Genomic DNA, 22,736 nt, shown 5'->3' with positions numbered 1-22,736 from the left:
GGGGCTCAGCACACAGCCCTGTGGAACGCCGGTGTTCAGGGTGAGGGTTGAAGAGGTGTGCTTGCCTAACCTAACAGACTGGGGTCTGCTGGTTAGAAAGTCCAGTATCCAGTTGCAGAGGGAGGGGCCGATGCCCAGGTGACCGAGTTTGGTGATCAGTTTAGAGGGTATAATGGTGTTGAATGCTGAGCTGTAATCGATGAACAGCATTCTTACGTAAGTGTCTCTGTTGTCGAGGTGGGAGAGGGCAGAGTGAAGTGCCGTTGAGATGGCATCCTCCGTACTCCTGTTCTTGCAGTAGGCAAACTGATAGGGATCAAATGTGAGGGGTAGGCAGCCTTTGAGGTGTGCCAGGACCAGCCTCTCGAAGCACTTGGTGATGATGGGGGTAAGTGCAACTGGGCGGAAGTCGTTGAGGCTTGCCGCAGTGGAGTGTTTTGGCACCGGCATGATGGAGGTGGTTTTAAGGCACGTGAGGACAACTGCTTGGGGAAGTGACAGGTTGAAGATGTCAGTCCAGACGTCTGTCAGCTGCGCAGCACAGGCCCTGAGGACGCGCCCGGGGATGCCGTCAGGGCCAGCAGCCTTACGTGCATTAATCCTACTCAGTGCCACGTACACGTTGTAGGGGGTGAGTGTGAGGGGTTGGTGATCGGCAGAGAGCACAGCCTTGATGGCTGTCTCTAGATTGTCCCTGTCAAAGCGGCTATAGAAGTGGTTAAGCTTCTCGAGGAAGGATGCGTTGCTGGATGTGGGGGTGGTGTTGGTGGGTCTATAGTCCGTGATGGCCTGGATGCCTTGCCACATGCGTCGGGGGTCGGAGTTGTTGTTGAAGTGCTCCTCAATCCTTAGCTTATGGTAGTGCTTGGCCTTTTTGATGCCCCTCTTCAGGTTAGCCCTGGATGAACTGTAGGCTCGAGCATCGCCTGTGCTTTCAGCAGTAGCCTGACCTCGCTGTTCATCCATGGCTTCTGATTCGGGAACATGGTCACCCGTTTGAGGGAGGTGACACTGTTGATGGTGGAGTTTATAAAGCCCAGAACAGAAGATGTATAGGAATCAATGTCCGTGTGGGAGTCAAGGGTGGCCTGGGCTGCAAATGCCTTCCAGTCAATGTTTCCAAAACACTGCTGAAGTGGGGAGTCCGCCTCCTCTGACCAGACTTTAACTGTCCTCACAGTGGGTTTAACCCGTCTGATGAGTGGGGAGTACTTTGGGAGCAGGAATAATGAGAGGTGATCAGACTGTCCAAGGTGGGGGAGGGGGGCGGCTTTGTAAGCTTCAGCCATGTTAGTGTAGACTTTGTCCAGTGTCTTGTCTACTCTAGTGGGGAAGGAGACATGTTGGTGGAATTTGGGGAGTACAGTCTTCAGGTTGGAGTGATTGAAGTCACCCACAACAATGAAGGCTGCCTCGGGGTTGTGAGTCTGTTGTTTGCTAATGGCAGTATGCAGATCTTTCATTGCAAGCTTAGCATTAGCATCAGGAGGAATATAGGCTGCAGTCACAACAGTGGAGGTAAACTCTCTGGGCAGATAGAACAGTCTGCATTGGTTTCAACGAGAGTTGATTTAAACGTGCTATATAAATAGAATGTACTTAATTACTTAAGGTTTAACATAGTCTATTTATGATACAGTTTTATTTATCTGAATGGAGCCTAAGCATCTCAGCCTATCATCTTTGTGTACAAAGATGTGTAATTATATTAGGTTCCAGCGTGAAGTAACATTTGTAAACATAACTATATAAAGCAGCCAGATCTTCTTTATTTTTTACGTTTAGAATCTATATCTAATAACACACGAATAAACTCGAAATTTGCAAGGTAGTTAACAAGGGAGATTGATTTCAAGATAATTAGGGGAAGTAACAGTTCCAAGTACATTAATTATAGAACAAAATATTCAGGTAAGGTACCAGTACAGCCACGAGGGGTATTATAATGCAGTCGTTTGTCCCCTGTGTTGATGGACATTAGGGCTGTGGAGATGTTTAGACTATAAGGAGGTAGGTGGGCTTGACAAGCCTGGTGAGCAAATGTTAGAGCTTTTACAGTGCTCTCCATAATGTTTGCGACAAAGACACATCATTTATTTATTTGCCACTGTACTCCACACTTTGAAATTTGGAATCGAAAAAAATCACATTTGAGATTTTAATCAAGACCATTTTTATACATTTTGGTTTCACCATGTAGAAATTGCAGCTGTGTTCAAACATAATAGGGCTCGAAATTAGCGGTTGCCCGGGTGCCACTGACTACTCAAAGCGCTGCCGGGCAACCTAAACACCGAGTCATTTCGCCCGGCTTGGCAGCCAGATATTGGTTTGTACCGAAGATAGACACAAAAAACTGGAGTAACTCCGCCGGTCAGGCAGCATCTCTGGAGAAAAGGAACGCAACATTTTGTGTCGCAGTGACGGCTGCATTGCGTGGGAAAGATACTAGGTGCGTGGTAACGAAGGGTCGGAGCAAATGACGGGGGCCGAACAGCGGCAGCAGCGGCCGCAACAACGGCTCCATCTCCTCCTCCTCCTGCACCCTGCCCGCCCTGATAACAGCCGCTGCTTGCAAACCCGCTAACACCGCTTTTTAAAAAAAAAAACTCCCGCATGCCGAGGCCGGGAGGAGGGAGGGAGGGGGAGGCCTCGGCGTGCGGGAGTTTTTTTTTTTAAAAAGCGGTGTTAGCGGGTTTGCAAGCAGCGGCAGTTATCAGGGCGGGCAGGGTGCAGGAGGAGGAGATGGAGCCGTTGTTGCGGGTTTGCAAGCAGCTGCCGTTATCAGGGAGGAGGAGGAGGATGGAGCCGCTGTCGCGGCCGCTGCTGCTGTTGTGCAGGACCCGTAATTCACTCCGACACTTCTGAAGCAGCTGCACCAAAGATGCAATAGGATCTTTGAGCTGCACTGCTCGGCCCCGCACCTTGCTGTTGGCTGGCAGAGGAGGGAGGCGGAGGCGAGGAGTTCCCAACGGCCAAGGCAGCGGGGTGATGTTGGCCGAGGAGCGCTGACCTTCCTTCCTGCCCACCTCACCCCCCCTCTCTCTCTCTCGCTCTCTTTCTTGTACACCCCCTCCACCCCTCCCCCCCCTTATTCTGGGACCCCCCCCCCCTACATCCCGCACTGATCCCCATTCCCGCCTCTATTCAGTCCTCAGACATCCCCTGTGCTCCCCCTCCCCCCCCCAATCTATTCATCCTGTGCTGATCACCCTATCCACCTCGCATTAATTCTCCTGCCGCCACCCCCCCATCCATCCTACACTGGTCCCCCAATTCACCCTGTACTTACCCCTTACCCATCCATCCTGCACTTCTCCTCCATCCATCCTGTACTAATCCCCCATCCATCCTGTACTAATCCACGCATTCATCCCGTACTGACCCACCCTCCATTTACCCTGCACCTTGCCCTCATTCATCTCCTGTAGTGACCCCATTCATCCTGCACAGCCCCTGCGATCCACACTGTACTGATCCCCCACCATTCATCCTGCGTTGATCTCCCCCCCCCCATCCATCCTGTACTGATCCTCCCATTCAAGAAGAATGGGGGGAACAGTCTGAAGAAGGGTCTTGACCCAAAACGTTGCCTATTTCCTTCGCTCCATAGATGCTGCCTCATCCGCTGAGTTTCTCCAGCACTTTTGTCTACCCCCATCCATCCCGTACTGAACCCCACCATTCAACGCCACTGACATCCCCCGTGCTCTCCCCTCACAATTTTTTTTTTTTTTTTTTTTTTTTTTTTTTTTTATTAGAAGTACGGTAAATTACAATTTTACACAACACATATATTTTTATACATTTTTTATTCCCGCTTTTTTTTTTTTTTTTTTTTTTTTAGAGCTTTAAGAAAAAAAGTAGAAGTTAGGAAAGTAAAGAAAGTGCAAGAGAATCGTGCAGTGCGAGAGTGTAAGGAAAAGAAAGCCCCTTAGGAAAGAAGTTAGAGAAGGAAGTAAAGTGAGAAAATAGACCCTAGAAAGAAAAGAAGGAGAAAGTAGAAACAATCGCTCTATTATAACATTAAACTCCGCAGAGAGGGGACTACCAACCAAGTCTGTTTTTGTTATTTTACCTCCCGTTACCAGGTCCTGATTCCGCTTATTTATATATATATATATTTTTTTTTAGATTACTATTGCACCTCATACTTGTAATAGGTCCAGAAACATAGACCACGTCTTTTGAAATTGGTCTGCTTTACCTGCTAGGAGGAATCTCATCTCTTCCAGGTGTAATGTTTCAAACATATTTGATATCCACATTTTTATTGTTGGTGTCGGCGCATTTTTCCAGAATTTAAGTATAAGCTTTTTTTCCCATTATTAGCCCGTAATTAAATAAATTCTTCTGAAACACGTTTAATTCAGGGTTATCTTCCGATATTCCGAAGATAATCCATTCTGGTTTTGGTACCAGTTTTATTTTGATCAATTTTGAAAAAATATCAAATATTTCATACCAGAATTTTTGGATTTTTGTACAAAAAACAAAAGAGTGCGCTATGGTAGCTTCTTGACATAGGCATTTATCACAGATTGGTGAAACATTAGGGAAGATTTTATTTAATTTAGTTTTTGAATAATATAATCTATGTAATGTTTTAAATTGGATGAGCGTATGCCGTACGTTGATCGAACATTTATGCACCTGTAGTAAATGATTATCCCAGGTCCCTTTTGAGATTTTTATAGCTAATTCTTGTTCCCAATCTTTTCTAATTCCATCTGTTGTGGGTATTTCTATGTTTAAAATGATGTTATATAAGTACGATATTAAATTAGCTGATTCCGCCTTGGTCTTCATTGCTTCATCCAATAAGTCGGAAGCCATATTATGATAGTCTTTTGTGTATTTTTTCAAATAATCACAGATTTGAAGATATTTAAAATATTGGTTATTTTTCAAATTATATTTCAGTTGTAGTTGTTGAAATGACAGTAAATTCCCTAATTCATACAGATCTTCGAGCGTTTTAATTCCCATTCTTTCCCATTGTATAAATGATTTGTCTATGATTGATGGTTTAAACGATGGATTATTGACTATTGGTATTAAAAGAGATAGGTTTCTTAATTTTAGAGTCTGTTTTATTTGTTTCCATGTTCTTATTGTGTTATGTATAATTGGATTTTTATTATAATTTTTATTATTCAAATTTGTTGGTGAGAGGATGATCGCTCCTATATTACTCGGGGAGCAGTCCCCTTTTTCCATTACCATCCAGTCCGCCTGCTGTGCAGAATTGTCCAGCAGGTGAATCATATTTTTAATATTTACTGCCCAGTTATAATACATAAAATTAGGGAGCGCTAGACCCCCCAGCTCTTTTCGTTTATTAAGGTGTGCTATTTGTATTCTATGGGATTTATAATCCCATATAAAATTTGTAATGTCTGAGTCCAATTTTTTGAAAAACTTTTTTGGGAGGTATATAGGTATTGATTGAAATAGGTATAGAATTTGTGGTAAGAAAACCATTTTAATAGCATTTATTCTGCCTATTAAGGACATCGGAAGTGTTTTCCAGAATTTAATCAGATTATTCAATTTCTTGAGTAAAGGATTATAATTGGCTTTAAACATATCCTGGTAATTTCTAGTAATTTCAATTCCCAAATATTTGAATTTTTCTGTGGCTATTTTAAAGGGAAATTTCCGAAGCTGTGTTGAGTCTTTTGGTTTTATCGACATAATTTCACTTTTGTTCCAATTTATTCTATATCCTGAAAAGGATCCAAAGTCCTCTATTAAGTTTAATATGTTTGGTATACTAATTTGTGGTTTTGTGATGTACAGTAGTACATCATCGGCATATAGGGATATTTTATTCTTTGAGTATTTTGTATTATAACCATAAATATCCGGATGAGTTCTTATTTTTTCAGCAAGGGGTTCAATTATCAAAGCAAATAGCAGCGGTGATAATGAGCATCCTTGTCTATTGCCCCTTGATAGTTCAAATTTCGAGGATAAGATATTATTAGTTAATATTCTAGCCGTAGGTTTGTTATATAATAGTTTTATCCATGCGATAAAGTTTTCTCCCAATTGGAATTTTTGCAATACTTTAATCATATAATCCCATTCTACTTGATCAAACGCTTTTTCTGCATCCAGTGAGATAATAGATAACTCTTGGTCGTGAGGTTTATGTGAGTGCATTATGTTAAGCAAACGTCTCAAATTATTAAATGAATGTCTCTTAGGTATAAATCCTGTTTGATCTCCATTTATTAATCTACTAACGTACCTGCTTAATCTACTGGCTAGTGTTTTCGCTATTATTTTTTGATCCGTATTTAACAAAGCAATAGCTCTATATGAACCTGGTTCTTCTATGTTTTTATCTTTTTTAAGTATTAATGTGATCGTTGATTCTGCTAATGTTTCGGGTAAGCTTTGCTCTTTAAAAGCGTGTGTATACATTTTCTGTAATCGTGGGGTAACTATATCATAAAAGGCTTTATAGAATTCACTACTAAATCCATCTGGTCCTGGTGTTTTACCATTCTTTAGTGTTTTTATTGTGTCTTCTATCTCCTTAGAAGTAATTATTGCTCCCAGTTCCTCTTGTTCCCTCAATTCTAATTTTGGAAGGTTACAATCTTCCAGAAATTCTGAGATTTTATTATTATCTATTGACGTTTTAGATGTATATAAATTTTCGTAGAATTGAGCAAATCTTTTATTGATATCCTTGGGTAGTGTTAATAATTCCCCACTATCTGATTTAATCTTTAGTATTGCATTCTCTTTTTCCCGTTTTTTCAACTGGCGTGCTAAGAGTTTGTGGGGTTTGTCCCCGAATTCAAAGTGTTCTTGTTTTGTAACTTGGAATAATGTTATAACTTTCTCTGACAATAATTTATTCAGCTTGAATTTCAATAATAGGATTTTATTATGTTTATCCATAGTTGGATCTTTAGCATTATCTATATCTAATTGTTTTATTTGTTCTTCTAAATGTCTTTGTTCTTTCTTATTCTTTTTATTTTGGTAAGCTTGAAATGAAATAATGACTCCTCTAATAAATGCTTTAAAGGATTCCCATAATAGCGTGGGGGATATATCTGGTGTATCATTTATCTCAAAGAATAAGTCCATCTGTTTTTTTAGATATATACTCCCTTGTGGGTCTTTTAAAAGTTGCGAATTAAACCTCCAGAACGATTTATTCATGGACATTCCTTCTAATTTTAAAACAAAGGTTAAAGGAGAGTGATCTGAAATCGCATTAATGTGGTATTTAGGATTCATAGTGTGTGTAATTAATTTTGTATCCACAAGAAAATAATCTATCCGTGAATATGTTTTATGCACCGTTGAATAGAATGAGTAGTCCCTTCCCGTCGGATTTGCAATCCTCCATACATCTGATATATTTGTGTTTTCCATATATGTATGTAAGAGTTCACTGGTTTTAGATTTCATATTACCTTTTTGTTTTTGCATCGATTTATCTAAATAAGGGTCTAAAACACAGTTGAAGTCCCCTCCGATTATAACATTTTGATAATTAAATTCGGCAATTTTATTCAGAATTTTAGTAAAAAATTGAGGGTTATCAAAATTGGGCGCATATATATTTACCAGCGTAATTGGCATATTATTGATCTCTCCTGCTACTATAAGATATCTCCCTTCCTTATCTGAAATAGTATTCTTTGATTTAAATGGGATTCCTTTACGGATAATAATTGCAGTGCCTCTAGATTTAGAAGTGAATGAAGAGTGAAATGTTTGGCCTATCCAGTTAGCCCTCAATCTCGTCTGATCTTGATGTTTAAGATGAGTTTCCTGTAGGAACGAAATGTCCGTGTTGTATGCTTTCAACTGAGCTAGTATCTTGCCCCTTTTAATAGGTTCATTAATACCCCTTATATTCCAACTACATAGTGTGACTCCTCCCATTTTCCTTTGATTGTCGTCATACATTTTTACCAATTTTAATGACCTTACTTATTATGGTGCATCCATACCTCAGGACTCTGGTTATTTTGGAAGCATTTATATTATAGACTTTCTTGGTAGTACCCCTCTGCGATTGTCCTTGAAAAAAAAACACACAAATGTGACATATTGTGGTAGTAAAAAAAAAAGGTATATAAAATAGATGTACGGTGTCTGGATTTCCTACACCGTAGTGAGTGGCCCACTCGTCTGTGGGATATGACATCAATATTGCTTCCGGCGTAGCTGTTATGAGGTTAGCCCCGCTGAATTTATTGCTCATAACCTAGGGGGTAGGTACCGTTTCCAAATCAGTTCTATTTCACCCCATTACAGTATATATATATATATATATATATATACATATATATATATATATATATATATATATATATATATATATATATATATATATATATATATATATATATATATGTTTCATTCCGACTTATCAAATCTAATCAATTATTCAGTTACACATATTCCTCTCTTTATCTCTTAACTATTTGTAATTGGTTTTAGTATTGTTAAAAGTGAGCTGTTCGTTGAAAGGGTTAACCAGAGTCAGGCTCCTGGAATTAAGCCAGGTGCCTGAGTCTCTTCCCCTCCCCACTCGAGCTGCGAAACCTGTGAGATTACAATGTTATCTACGTTATAACACATATTTATTAATAACAGTTTATGTATTATGTATTAGTATTGTTAGTAATTAGTTAGTAATAATTCTCTATTTACACAATCTATGAAAATCTGTAGGAAGGCCATGTGATGTTTTTCACTCTCTCTCAGCTTCGGCAGATGTGCTTATATCTGTTTTCCTGGTTTAAACATCGGATGTCCTTGAATTAAATTCGAGAGAAGATTATAATGTCTAGACAAGCCTCATGGAAAATCTGCTGCAAATAGCCATTTTTAAATCTTGATGGTATTCACTTTTTACATTTTCTACTAATATTCTTGTTAGGGGAATAAGCACATTAATTAGGTCCTGACGTCTGGTGATCAATCTTCTTCTGCTGCTGCTGCCTTAACAACGATTTCTTTTGCGTATTTAAGAGATTCTAGCGGATTGGTGAATGTTTTTGAGATTCCCTTAAAAGTGATACGCATCCTCGCCGGATAAAACACACCAGATATGACGCCCTTGACACCGTAGAGAACTTCTCTGGTCTGTGAGAACTTTCTTCTCTTTAGCACAATCTCATAGGGGTAGTCCCGTAGAAGTTTAATAGAATCATTTCCATATATCATCTTCTCTCCGTATTTAATTTTTTTCAACAGCGCTTCCACTGTTGGGATATCCCGAAGTTTGACTATAATCTGTCGTGGGTAGGCTTGTTCTCCAGTGAATCTTGGCTTGAATCTAGGTACTCGATGTGCTTCTTCAATTACTGGTGCTTCAGGTAAATTGAGTACATGTTTAATTAAATTGGCAGTGAACTCACGGGTGTTTTCCCCCTCAGCTCCCTCTTTCACTCCACGTATTCGTATATTTTGACGTCTTGAGCGAGCTTCTAGATCAACACATTTATCAGATACTTTTGTAAATTGGCTCTTGAGGCTGTCTAATTCTAACTTCATTGCCTCCATTTCTCCAGCCATCTCTTCCACAACAGCTTCCAAATCTTTCACTGCATTTGCATTTGCGGAAATAGTTTCATGCACAGCCTCAAACATCTTTGTGGACTCTTCTGCCACCTTAGTAATTTTCCCCGTGAGCTCTTCTTGCACATCATCAACTTTTTTTTGCAGAGCACCAATGCCCGCGAGTATTTTTTCATTACCAGCAATCAAGTTTAAATTTCCAGCTTTCACATCTTCTTTCAAATCTCTTACCGAGTTCTTTAATTCCTCCATTTCAGTTTTCTCTCTTTTGTGATCAACTCAGTCTTAGATCGTGTAGCCATTCCAGAATCCACTCCAGAGGTTAGTGTTGCAGTTTCTTGGTGTTCTTGAGACTTCAGCAGTTGTTTTGACACTTTCCTCTGAGGACTCTGACCTGTAGATGTCTTTTTCATTTAAAATCGGTTTCCCTCCGTTAAATCCACGGCGCTTACTGATGACGTCATCAGCACCGCGACATGAAACTCCGGTAAGTCTTTAAAATCGGTCCCGACCTCCAGACCCGATTTTAACGCGAAAAATCGCGATTTTTTCAGCGGAGCTAAAAGATTTGCGACTGCTAGCAAAGCATGCCGCCACCGGAAGTTCCCCCTCACAATTTTAACGACTCCAACCAACACGTACAAAATCACCTGCCTCAATCCATCCATTCTGCACCGACTGCCTTCTAACCCACGCCATCTATCCACCCCGCACTGATTCACACACACCCCCCTCCCTGACCCTATTGTCCTGGAAATGTCTTCAGAGCGAACATTGACTATGTTTGATAACGGAATGCAATCAAATGTGTTTTAATTTCCAATGTTATTTGTTTTAATCCATAAAGATGGATTAATTAAATTGTGAACACTTGAAACATTAAAACCGCTGTGTTCGATTGTCACTGCTACCGTTGACACGTTATTACAGAATTCATTTTGACGGCAAATCAATGCTCTTAATATGGAGTATCAGTACTGTAGTTATTTAATGAGCAACATTCACAACTATACGTACGCATATATGTTACCATCAAGTCAAGTCAAGTCAAGTCACATTTATTTATATAGCACATTTAAAAAAACAACTCCCGTTGGCCAAAGTGCTTTACATTTGTTATAAGAATAGTATAAACAAACAAACTACATACATATATACATATAGCCCTCGCTCAGTGGACGTCGGGAAAGGCTTGGGAGTATAGATAAGATTTTAGACTTGACTTAAAAGGAGTCGATGGAGGGGGCAGTTCTGATGGGAAGGGGGATGCTGTTCCACAGTCTAGGAGCTGCAACCGCAAAGGCGCGGTCGCCCCTGAGCTTATGCCTAGACCGCGGGATGTTCAGCAGCCCCAAGTCGGCCAATCTGAGGTGGAGTGGTGGGTGAGAAGACTTTTAATGTAGGAGGGGGCAAGCCCATTGAGGGAGTTGTAGACATAGAGGAGGATCTTGAAATGTATACGGAACCGCACAGGGAGCCAGTGGAGAGAGGCCAGGATCGGGGTGATGTGGTCCTTTTTTTCGGGTGCCCATCAGGAGTCTCGCTGCGGGGTTTTGGATCAGTTGCAGGCGGGACAGGGAAGATTGGCTGATGCCAGTGTAAAGAGAGTTGCAGTAATCTAGGCGGGAGATAAATGTGTAGATGATCTTTTCGAGGTCATCAAAGTGGAGGAATTGTTTTATTTTAGCTATCGTCCAAAGCTGAAAGAAGCTAGCTTTCACCACGGCATTTACTTGTTTTGTCAAATTTCAGTGCCGAGTCAAATATCACGCCGAGGTTTTTGACGTGAGGTTTGAGTAGTGGGGTAAGGATTTATTGACACAGGTTGATCATACACTGAATAATCCAACCACATTTTTGTTTGGAAGTGGAAAGAATAGAAACTAGACCAAATGCAGCGTTACACACACTAACTATCCCACCCCCCACCCCCTCACTCACGCTAATTACCCCCCTTGATATATTAATATTATTAATTTGCTCCTTTTACCCCATAACAACTCTATCTACTGACGCATAGCCCCCAACTTGCAGTCACATCTAGAGAGGGGGAGGGGGGGGGGGGGGGGGGGGGGGGGAGGGGGGGGGGCAGGGTGAGGGGGGGGGGGGGGGGGGGATAGAGGGGGAGAGAAGGGGAGAGACAGGGTGTGCTGAGAGGGGGTGAGGTGAGGGAGGGGGAGAGGTGGGGAGAGCAGGAGGGGGAGGGAAGGGGGCAGGGGGCAGGGGTGTGGTGGTGGGGGAGCGGGGGTTTAGGGGAGGGACGGTGGGGGAGGGGATGGAGGGGATGAGAGGGAGAAAAAAGAGGGAGAGAGAGAGGGGGGAGAGGAGAGGAGGGGGGGGGATGGGAGAGGGGGGGGGGGGAGAGGAGGAGGGGGGGGAGGAGGGAGGGAGGAGGGAGGGGAGAGGAGAGGAGGGGGAGGAGGAGGGGGGGAGAGGGAGAGGGGGAGGAGAGAGGGGGAGAGGAGAGGGGGAGAGGAGAGGGGGAGAGAGAGAGGGAGAGAGAGAGGGGGAAGAGGGAGAGAGAGGGAAGGAGGGGGCGAGAGAGGGAGAGAGAGAGAGAGAGAAAGGGAGAGAGAGGGGGGGAGGGAGAGGAGAGGGAGGGAGGGGAGAGAGAGGGGGAGGGAGAGAGAGAGAGAGGGAGAGAGAGGGAGAGGAGGGGGGGGGAGGGAGGGGGGAGAGAGGGGGATGGGGAGAGAGAGGAGGGAGAGAGAGGAGGAAAGAGAAAGGGGAGAGAGAAGAGAGAGAGAGAAGAGAGAGAGGGGATAGGGAGAGAGAGAGGTGGGGAGAGAGAGGAGGGGAGAGAGAGGGTGCCTTTTTACTTCAACCCAAACAACCATTTGTAGGCAGTGCTTTTTTCCTCAAACTAACCATATTTTCATTTTCAAACCACCTTATGGGTACTCACAGCTGTGGAGACATTTGTTCAGTGTTATTCAGAGCTCTGATTGAGGCACACCACTTGCAGAGATTGATTGAGGCACACCACTTGCAGAGACTGATTGAGGCACACCACTTCCTGGTTTTATAGTCCCTCCCCCTCCCTCCAGCAGGGGCATCAGAGAGAATGGGGAATTTTGTAAAAACATTAATATCCCTGTCATTTTTCATTGACTGGAAAAATCCTCAGCACACATGCGGCGGAGAGGGGCTCTGAGCGAGGTGGCCAAAAATGACGTCCGTAGGTGGCGGCGTTCTCTTGGAAACCGCAGCACAGAAGGCCAAAAGCGGTCAAGAACAGGAGGTATAGTAATGTATGGATTGCATTCATTGCAATGTGTAAAAAGAGTTGAGATACTGTCTAATAATTTTGCTGCATGTCATTGTGGGATATATCATGTCTTGATTGGTGAATGTTTAGTTTGTGACTTTATTTGAAGCAGAAATAATATGTGAATGCTTCATTGAGTGTAATTCCGACTGATAACTACGCACTTCGTCCGAGCACATTATCGTATGCGTCATGCAAGCTATCTTAAATGACCACCTAAACTGTCATTTGGCAACCTAAAAAGCTGCCAAGGTTGCCGGGCTGGCAATAGGGAAAAAAAGTTAAGCAAGAGCCCTGCATAGTCCCCCCCATTTCAGGGCACCATAATGTTTGGGGCACAGCAATGTCATGTAAATGAAAGTGGTCATGTTTAATATTTTGTTGCATATGCTTTGCATGCAATGACTGTTTGAAGTCAGCGATTCCATGGACATCACTAGTTGCTGGATGTCTTCTCTGGTGGTGCTCTGCCAGGCCTGTATGGCAGCCATCTTTAGCTTATAGAATAGAATAGAATGCATTTTATTGTCATTCAAACAGCTTGGTTTGAATGAAATTGCATTTCTACAGTCTTAACATTACAAAAAAAAACAAGACTCACACTTAACACAATTACACAAACATCCATCACAGTGAATCTCCAACACCACCTCACTGTGATGGAATGGATAATTCTTCTGTCATCAGCTGTGGATTGCTTGGCTTGCCAGTCCCTTTGTGATTAGTAAGCTCACCAGTGCTCTCTTTCTTGTTAATGCTATTCTAAACAGTTGATTTTGGTAAGCCTAATGTTTGGCTGATGTCTCTAACAATTTTATTCTTGTTTCTCAGTCTCATAATGGCCTCTTATCTCTTCCCTTTGTTCTTCTCCCGCGGTCCGACAGTCCAACTGCAACGTCGAGGCGACTGGGGCTCCCGATGTTAAAGCCCCCGGCGGGCGATGGTAAGTCCCCTGCGGCCGTTAAGCCCCTCGGGGCGATGTTAAGCCCCACTCCAAGTCATTTAAATTCCGTGATTCCGAAGAAGTCGCCGTTGCGGGAGCTCCGAAAAGAGATCTCCCACCAGGGACCTGCTAGTTCCCGATATTCCTGTCCACCGTGCCTGCGGCCGGAGCCTGCGAAGCTCCGAAGTCGGGTCGCAGACGCACCACCACAGCTCTTCCCGTTCCGAAGTCGGCTAGCTCCGCGATGGGAGTCCACAGGCTCCGCGACTGGAGCCGTCAGGTTGGTTCCGGCCGGAGGCCACCGCCGGCTCCAAGATGTTAGGCCCAATGATATCGGAGGCCCGAAAGAGCCCGTACATGGAAGAGATTAAACAGTTTACCCCACACCCCCCCCACAGCTAACAAATAATAAAAACTAGAATCAAAAACATACATTTAACGAGACAAAAAATGTTTAAAAGACAGACAGACTGCAGCCGAACCGCTGCCGTTAAGCACCACCACACTCCAGCTTGTTTGTTTTGGGGGCTGGTCCCCTTCAGTTGTCTCTTCGGCATATAAAAGGCTCAGATCAGGTCAATATCAATTGGGCTCAGATCAGGTGATTGACTTGGCCACTCAAGAATTGACCATTTTTTTAGCTTTGAAAAACTCCTTTGTTGCTTTAGCAGTACGTTTGGAATCATTGTCTTGCTGTAGAATGGATAGCCGGCCAATGAGTTTTGAAGCATTTGTTTGAACTTGACCAGATAGGATGTGTTTATATAATTCAGAATTTCCATCATTATCATCAATGAAGATGTGAGCCAGTACCTTCAGCAGCCATACATGGCCAGGCCATAACACCCCCACCACCATGATTCACAGGTGATGTGGTATGCTTTGGATCTTGGGCAGTTCCTTCTCTCCTCCATACTTTGCTCTTGCCATCACTCTGATATGTTAATCTTCGTCTCATCTGAGCACAAGACCTTTTTCCAGAACTTCTTGGCAAACTGTAACCCGGCCATCCCATTTATGCAGCTAACCAGTGGTTTGTATCTTGCAGTGTATCCTCTGTATTTCTGATCAGTCTCTTCAAGATGGCGGCGCTGGCTTAACAGCTGCGGCCCACCTGCAGTCCGTCTGTTTTTTTTCTTTCGTTTTGTTCCTTGTCATGTTTTAGTTAATTTTGTTTTATTAAGTTGTGTATGTATGTGGGTGGGGTGGGAGAAACATTGCTTTGGCCTCTTCCTTCGGGGGATGCGACTTTTTCTTCGGTCGTATCCCCCGTCTCCGTCTGCGCCGAGGCCTAATGGCGGAGCTGGCGGCAACGGAGCTGTAGCGGCGGCAGCAGCGGCGGAGACCGGACTCGGCACCGAAGCTGTAGCGGCGGCGGCAGCAGCAGCAGCAGCGGCGGAGACCTGAGACCTGACCCGGCACCGAGGCTGTGGCGGCGGCGGCGGCAGCAGCGGCGGCGACCTGACTCGGCACCGAAGCTGTGGCGGCGGCAGCGGAGACCTGACTCGGCCTCTGAGCTGTGGCGAGGCAGCGACCACCCGCGGAGTTTGAACCGTCGCCTCGGCGCAGAGGGAGAACAAAGAGGGAAGAGCCAGAGACTTTAAGATTTTGCCTTCCACCACAGTGAGGAGGTGTTTGGTGAACTCACTGTGGTGGATGTTAAATTTGTGTTGATTGTGTGTTTTTGTCATTTTTTTAATTATATGTATGACTGCAGGGAAACAGAATTTCGTTCAGACCGAAAGGTCTGAATGACAATAAACGAATCTAATCTAATCTAAAAAAAAGGAAGTCTTCTGCGGACAGTGGTCATTGACAAATCCACACCTGACTCTTCAAGAGTGTTTCTGATCTGTCGGACAGGTGTTTGGGGGTATTTCTTTATTATAGAGATAATTCTTCTGTCATCAGCTGTGGATTGCTTGGCTTGCCAGTCCCTTTGTGATTAGTAAGCTCACCAGTGCTCTCTTTCTTGTTAATGCTATTCTAAACAGTTGATTTTGGTAAGCCTAATTTTGGCTGATGTCTCTAACAATTTTATTCTTGTTTCTCAGTCTCATAATGGCCTCTTTGACTTTCATTGGCACAACTTTGGTCCTCATGTAGATAAACAGCAATAAACGTTTCAAAAGGTGATGGAAAGACCGAGGTAAAGACTAGGTGCTGAGAGCTCTATTATACCTGCATTCGGGAGGCAATTAAACACACCTGAGCAATTACAAACGCCTGTGAAGCCATGTGCCCCAAACATTATGGTGCCCTGAAATGGGGGGACTATATATAAACATAGCTGTTATTTCTACATGGTGAAACCAAATGGTGTAAAAACATCCTTTACTAAAGTCTGACAATTTACACTAACCACATGTGATTTTTTACAAATCTCAAATTGTGGAGTACACCGGTACACAAAACCTTTTCAAGAATAGACTATTTTTTAGTAGACTCTGAACTCATCCCATTTACCTACAACTCGAAATATCATAACATTATAATATCGGATCATGCACCTTTATCATTCATGATTAAACTAAATGGAATGACCGAGAAGCAGACACAATGGAGACTTAACCCTCAAATTTTAAATGAAAAAGTATGTCATGAATATCTTATTACACAGATCAATATGTTTTTCGAGTCCAATGACCGCCCTGAAACGGTCTCCCTTCTCTGGGAAACATTTAAAGCATTTGTACGAGGAGCGTTAATCTCCTCCCAAGCCTTTCATAATAATGAGAATCGGGCTAAACAACAGATACTGGAAATGGAAATAAGGCAATTAGATATAGAGAATGCGGCTGCGCCCTCTATGATAAAACACAATAAAATTGCTGCACTTAAATATAAGTTAAACCAAATATATTCAGACCAAGTCATAAAACTTCATCAACATACTAAACATTTACATTTTGAATTCGGTGACAAACCACAAAAACTATTAGCTCGTCAACTTTGAAAACAGGATGGGGGAAAATACAATTTACAAAATTAGATCAGATATATGAGAAATACTAACATTGCCCATGGATATCAATGACAGATTTCTACAATACTATCAAACACTTTACTCAACCAAAACGACAGAACGTTCTGCAAGAATGGAATCATTTTTACAGAAATGTAATCTTCCAGGTTTAGATCTGAAAGAGAGGGAATTACTAGGTGCTGAAATAACAGTAAATGATATCGAAGAGTCTATTAGATCTTTAAAAAAAGGAAAGGCCGCAGGCCCTGATGGCCTAAGCTCCGAATTTTATTAAAAAATTTATGATCTGATTTCTCCACGTCTACAGACATTGTATAATTACATTTTTACTCAACAGAAACTGCCAGAAACTTTAAACAAATCAACAATAACACATACCAAAAACCGATAAGGACCTTGAAGACCCGGGTTCATATAGAGCAATTGCTCTCTTAAGCACTGATCAAAAATATTAACAAAAATTCTAGCCCATAGATTAAGTTTAGTGATTCAAAATTAATACACCCTGATCAAACAGGTTTTATTCCAAAACATTACTCATCTTATAATTTGAGACGATTATTTAACATTATATATTCAAATAGAATAGCTAATGTAGATCTAGCAATCATTTCGCTAGACGCTGAAAAAGCATTTGATCATGTGGAATGGCCCTATTTATTTTCGGTGATGGAAAAATTTCAACTGGGTGAGAAGTACTGCACATGGGTTAAGCTTTTATATACTAACCCAACAGCTAGAATACTGACAAACCCAATGTTATCACCTAAATTTAATTTATCTAGAGGTTGTAGACAAGGATGCCTGCTATCCCCGTTATTATTTGCCCTTGCTATTGAACCATTGGCAGAAAGTGTTAGAGCCCACCCAGAAATATATGGGTATAATACTAAAGATACAGTTAATAACATTTCTTTATATGCAGATGATTTATTAATATACGTGACAAACCCAGCAACTAGCATCCCAAATCTTATAACTCAATTTGGCTCATTTTCGGGATATAGAATTAATTGGAACAAAGTGAAATTATGCCAATAAAGGAACTCAACTTACATACATTGCAACAATCCCCCTTTAAAATAGTCAACGAAAAATTTAAATATCTAGGAATTTATGTGACAAAGAAATATTGGAAAGCACTTCCTATCTCAATGTTTGGTAGAATTAATGCTATAAAAATGATTTTTCTTCCGCAATTACTGTACCTCTTTCAATCAATCCCGATATATTTTCCAAAATGTTTTTTTTTTTTTAATTGATTCTATTGTCACAAGTTTTATTTGGGATTATAAGAACAATAGAATAAGTAAAAATCATTTATGTAAATCCAAGACGATGGAGGATTAGCTTTACCAAATTTTCTGTTTTACTTCTGGGCAGTTAATATTAAAAATATGAACTTCTGTTTGGAAGATATGGATCAGCAACCAGACTGGTTAAAGATGGAAAAGGAAGATTGTTTGCCTTTTGAAATTGGCTCGATTCTGTTAGCTCCCACAAAACTGAATAAAAAGACCTATAGTGAAAACCCTATAATATATAGTGGTAAATTAATTTGGAAACAATTAAAAAATACTTTAAATATTGATGATTTAACCACTCTTTCTTTCCATTGTAAATAATCCTTCATTTTAAACCCTCTGTGTTGGATAAAGGCTTTATACAATAGAAAAATTATGGAATTAAAAAGGTGTGACATCTTTATAGTAAAGGTATTTTTCTTTCATTTCAGGAGTTACAACAGAATTATGGACTACACTCAAATAACTTTTTTAGATATCTACAACTTAGAGATTATGTTAAATCACATACACAAGATTATAGAACTAGAGAGCCAGAGACTCTTGTGTTCAAGAAGGAACTGCACATGCTGGAAAATCGAAGGTACACAAAAATGCTGGAGAAACTCAGCGGGTGCAGCAGCATCTATGGAGCGAAGGAAATAGGTAACGTTTCGGGCCGAAACCCTTCTTCAGACTGATCAGTTTCTGAGTTTCTCCAGCATTTTTGTGTACCGGCCAGAGACTCTTGATGAATGTTTGAATAAATATCCTAATACAGATAAATTAATATCTCACATTTATAATACTCTTTTAGATAATGAGATCCCGTCGACGGACTTATATAGACAAGCATGGGAAAATGAATTAGACCAACTTATAGTGAATGATATTTGGGACGAAAGTCTACAACATATACATCAATGCTCTTTAAATGCCAGACATTCTTTAATGCAATTTAAAGTACTACATAGGCTGCATTACTCTAAAACAAAATTTAAATAATAGAATTTTCCCACATATCTCCCCTATCTGTGATAAATGTCAATACTCAGAGGCTAATTTAACTCATACTTTTGTAAAATGTACAAAATCAAAAATCTCTGGACGGATATTTTAGAATAACATCTGATGTTGTTAATACCCAATTGGATCCCGACTCAAAACAAATAATATCAGGAATATCAGAACGAAGCCTAAAACTTACAACAAGCCAAATAGACTTCCTTGATTATAGTATAATAACTGGGAAAAAATTAATATTAAAATTTTGGAAAAATCCAACAACCCCCACAATTAAAATGTGGATTATGGAGATGACGGAGACCTTACATTTGGAAAGAACTAGACTTGTCTTAATTGACAAACGAATTATTTGCTTGAATATGGTCTCCATTTATTGATTTTTTGGAAGGGTAAATTGGTCTGGCACGGAATCCTGACTGAAGCTTGAACCCAGGATTAGATGAATAGTTATGTTTTATAATCTACGGACCTATCTCCAAAGTTGTATTATTGGTAATTTATTCTATTCATTTTTATCGTTTTTTTCTTCTTCTTTCTCCCTATCTATAAATAAATAAATAAACAAATAGAAGCAGAGCTAATATGCAATTGATAAATGAGGACCCCTATTATTCTGATAGCTGGAATCCCATCTATTAACAATATGTAGTTGATAAACAAAACGTGTTTTGATTATGATATGTATATGCTTCTAATAAAAATATTATAAAAAAATATATTTTGTGGAGTAGTACAGAGGCAAATAAATAAATGATGGGTCTTTATGCCAAACATTATGCAGGGCACTGTAGCTATAAAGGTGGATTTCACAAGTCAGAAATATTTACTCTTCAGAAATGCAACTTTAGGGGAGATGAAACTAAAGTTTTTTTCAAACAATGAGAAGACTGGGTGCACTCCATTTAGGTAGGTTATTTGAAACTAATAATAAAATTAAAAGGTTATCCTGGTACAATATGTAAACAAAGATTTAGTTCAGACGTCAGGAAGTATTCTTTATGCAGAGAAGATTCGGAGCAAAGTACTGAGAGTGGCGAGTTTAGAATCACTACAGTCCTGTAAAATGAAATGGAAGTTCCTATGGGAATACACTATTTGCATTGAAGAGGTTAAACTGCTGGTTACTGTAAATGGGGAATACTAATGCTGAGTTTCCTTCAGTCATATCATTCTATTCCCACAATTGATTATCCATCTTGTCCGCTCTCACGTCCAGAATTTTGGAGGGTTTTGATGCAAAAGGGAGAAACCTCGTCAAGTGGTAAACACATAGTGATCGGAAGACACAGGTTTAAGGATATTAGCAAAAGAACCAAGTGCAATAAGTTTGATGTGAAATGCAATGCAAGAGTAACCTGCATACTGGTGGGAACTTGGATACTGCCTTAAAAAAACCTATAGCACCACAGGGCAAAGCAGATAAATCTAAATATTTGAAAAGCTAGAGTGGACACAAGGGGCCAAATAGCCTCTTCCTGTGCAGTATTGTCACCTGCAATGTGCTGCACTTGATAAAAATCATACAGTAGTGAATTGCTTTTAACTGGCAAGTCATTTAACATCACATGCTCAGAGATCCCATCTACCACAATTACAGCTGAACAGAACTGAAATATTAACCACAGAATTTCCATTGCAAAACAGAACACTGTCTTCCAGTGTGAAAATGCCACTGAGCAGTATCATGTACAAATGTTCAAGTTCATGAATAATCATGAATGTATTTTTTTAAATTAAAGCACATCTAATTTAGCACCACAACATGATGGGCAATTTTGCGCTGTAAGCCCACATGCACTGTGAACTAGTTGGACATTGAAGAATGAGGATAGGTCTCCTCCATCAATTGAAAATACGTTCACTTCCTGTGCTATTTTTTCTGAAAGTTAACAGAGTTTACAGTTACTGAGCTTGCTAACGTATTAAAATAACACAAGACTGTAAACAGTTAATACATTTCATTCCATTAATTACCTGATCGTATAGGGGCATGAATATGGCATTTTTCCACTTTGTTCAGTACTCTGTACTTGCATCTCCAACAGTTTTCCAATACTTTTTATCAATCCTTGGGCATTTCTGAAAAATAAAGGTATTATTCCACACTTTAAAGTGTTAAAATAAAGTTTTAAAATTAAATTACTAGACCTGGAAGGAAAGTTTAATTCTTCATTTTGGTACAAGAGAGCCAACATAAAGGCACAAGTTGAATGACCGGAAACTGAGATGCCAGGATATCAAGGTAATTTTTTTTTTACAATACTGGGTACAAAATGTGTGACATCATACATAATAGTGAAGTTCACAAATAAATCATTTCAACATGATTCAGATTAATCAAATACCCTCACAGCGGCAGTACATGACGGAAAGTTTGAGAAAATTTCATTAATGAACAAAATTTCTGGTTTAACATGCGTTCCTATGCATTTTTTTATTCTTTATATTTGGTGTCCATCATAACAACCGTTACATGAATTTAGAAAGGCATTTTTTTCTAAAGCATGATAGCTGATTTCTTCACTTTTGCTGTTTTTCAACATACAAATGTACTTTCTTGCTATAAACATGGAGTATGTGACCAAATGAGCAATATTCCTGTTATCTACTGAAATGTACGTTACAGTATCCAATGGTGGACACCAAAATGAAAGTAGCTCCTGTTTCTTCCAGTATTTCTTTTTATGTAATTTCTTTCTCATGTTTTGAATAAACTTTATGGAAATAATTGTCCATACATAATAAGAGACTGCATGTACATAATTTGATGGAAATATAGCTGCTGCAAAATGCTGGTGTAATGCGTGTGATGGTGGACACCATAAATATTCACTAATTTTGGCATGCAGCAGTTTTTGCAGAATCTTGATATCTTTCTTCTCATAATTTCATTATCTATTGAGTTCTTCAAACTAGAACATTTTCAAGCTCCTTGGGAAGTTCTTTGGTCTTAATTTACCATTCTGGTGTAACGGTGGTTATTCTAAAATAGGGTGGACACCAACAGTAACCACCGTTACACTCTTTGAAATATGGCCATTCAGAGCACAATGCCAAATTCATCAAAAGTTTTGCTTATTACTGTGAAACATGCATCTCTGCAAAACAACAACTTGAAAATGTTTTGATGTATAATGAAATTAATGCAGAAATTGTCTCTTCATTTCATTGTGTCAAAGCATGTCACATTTTTGGTGTCCTAAAAATTGATATTTTTGAGATACAAACTGGTTGAATCAGGGAATTAATTTAATTCCTAACTTGATTTTATCTCTACTATCTCTTGCACATTTGAGTAACAATCGCTGAAAAAATTAGCACCGAACTACTTGAAAGGAGATATAACATTTTAATATTCTGTGCTGAAATCACTATAGTATTGTAAAAATAGTTAGGATTCAATACCATAATCCCATCCAAACATCTCCACATCACCCCCTCCCATCATGTGGGTAGCATGTGGGTAGAGCGTGTGACGGGCGCATGGAGTGGTGTGGAGGAGTGTGGAGTGGCGTGGAGGAGTGACGGCCAAAGTGGGACAGGCCCAAGATCCTGGGCCAGCTCAACGTCTCACCTCCAACAGCAGCAGAAGCAGGCAAACGATCGCCGAACTCGGCCTGGGGCTCACAGCAATTACGGATCCGGTTCCGTCCCCATTCTTACTCCCAG

General features: G+C 40.7%; 1 protein-coding gene across 3 annotated transcripts in view; it reads right to left on the bottom strand.

Annotated features, from left to right (window-relative positions):
- focad (focadhesin) overlaps positions 1 to 22,736 on the bottom strand; it is a 228,058-nt gene that overhangs the window by 173,672 nt on the left and 31,650 nt on the right. For all 3 annotated transcript variants that reach the window (XM_055632770.1, XM_055632768.1, XM_055632769.1), the window contains exon 5: positions 21,042 to 21,146. In XM_055632770.1, the coding sequence (XP_055488745.1) occupies positions 21,042 to 21,146 (105 nt within the window). The remainder of the gene's footprint in view (positions 1 to 21,041; positions 21,147 to 22,736) is intronic.

This window comes from Leucoraja erinacea, chromosome 3, assembly GCF_028641065.1.
Source record: "Leucoraja erinacea ecotype New England chromosome 3, Leri_hhj_1, whole genome shotgun sequence".
NCBI classification, from domain to species: Eukaryota; Metazoa; Chordata; class Chondrichthyes; order Rajiformes; family Rajidae; genus Leucoraja; species Leucoraja erinaceus.
Note: the sequence above shows the minus strand (reverse complement) of the source record. Positions and strands in the feature narration are given on the sequence as shown.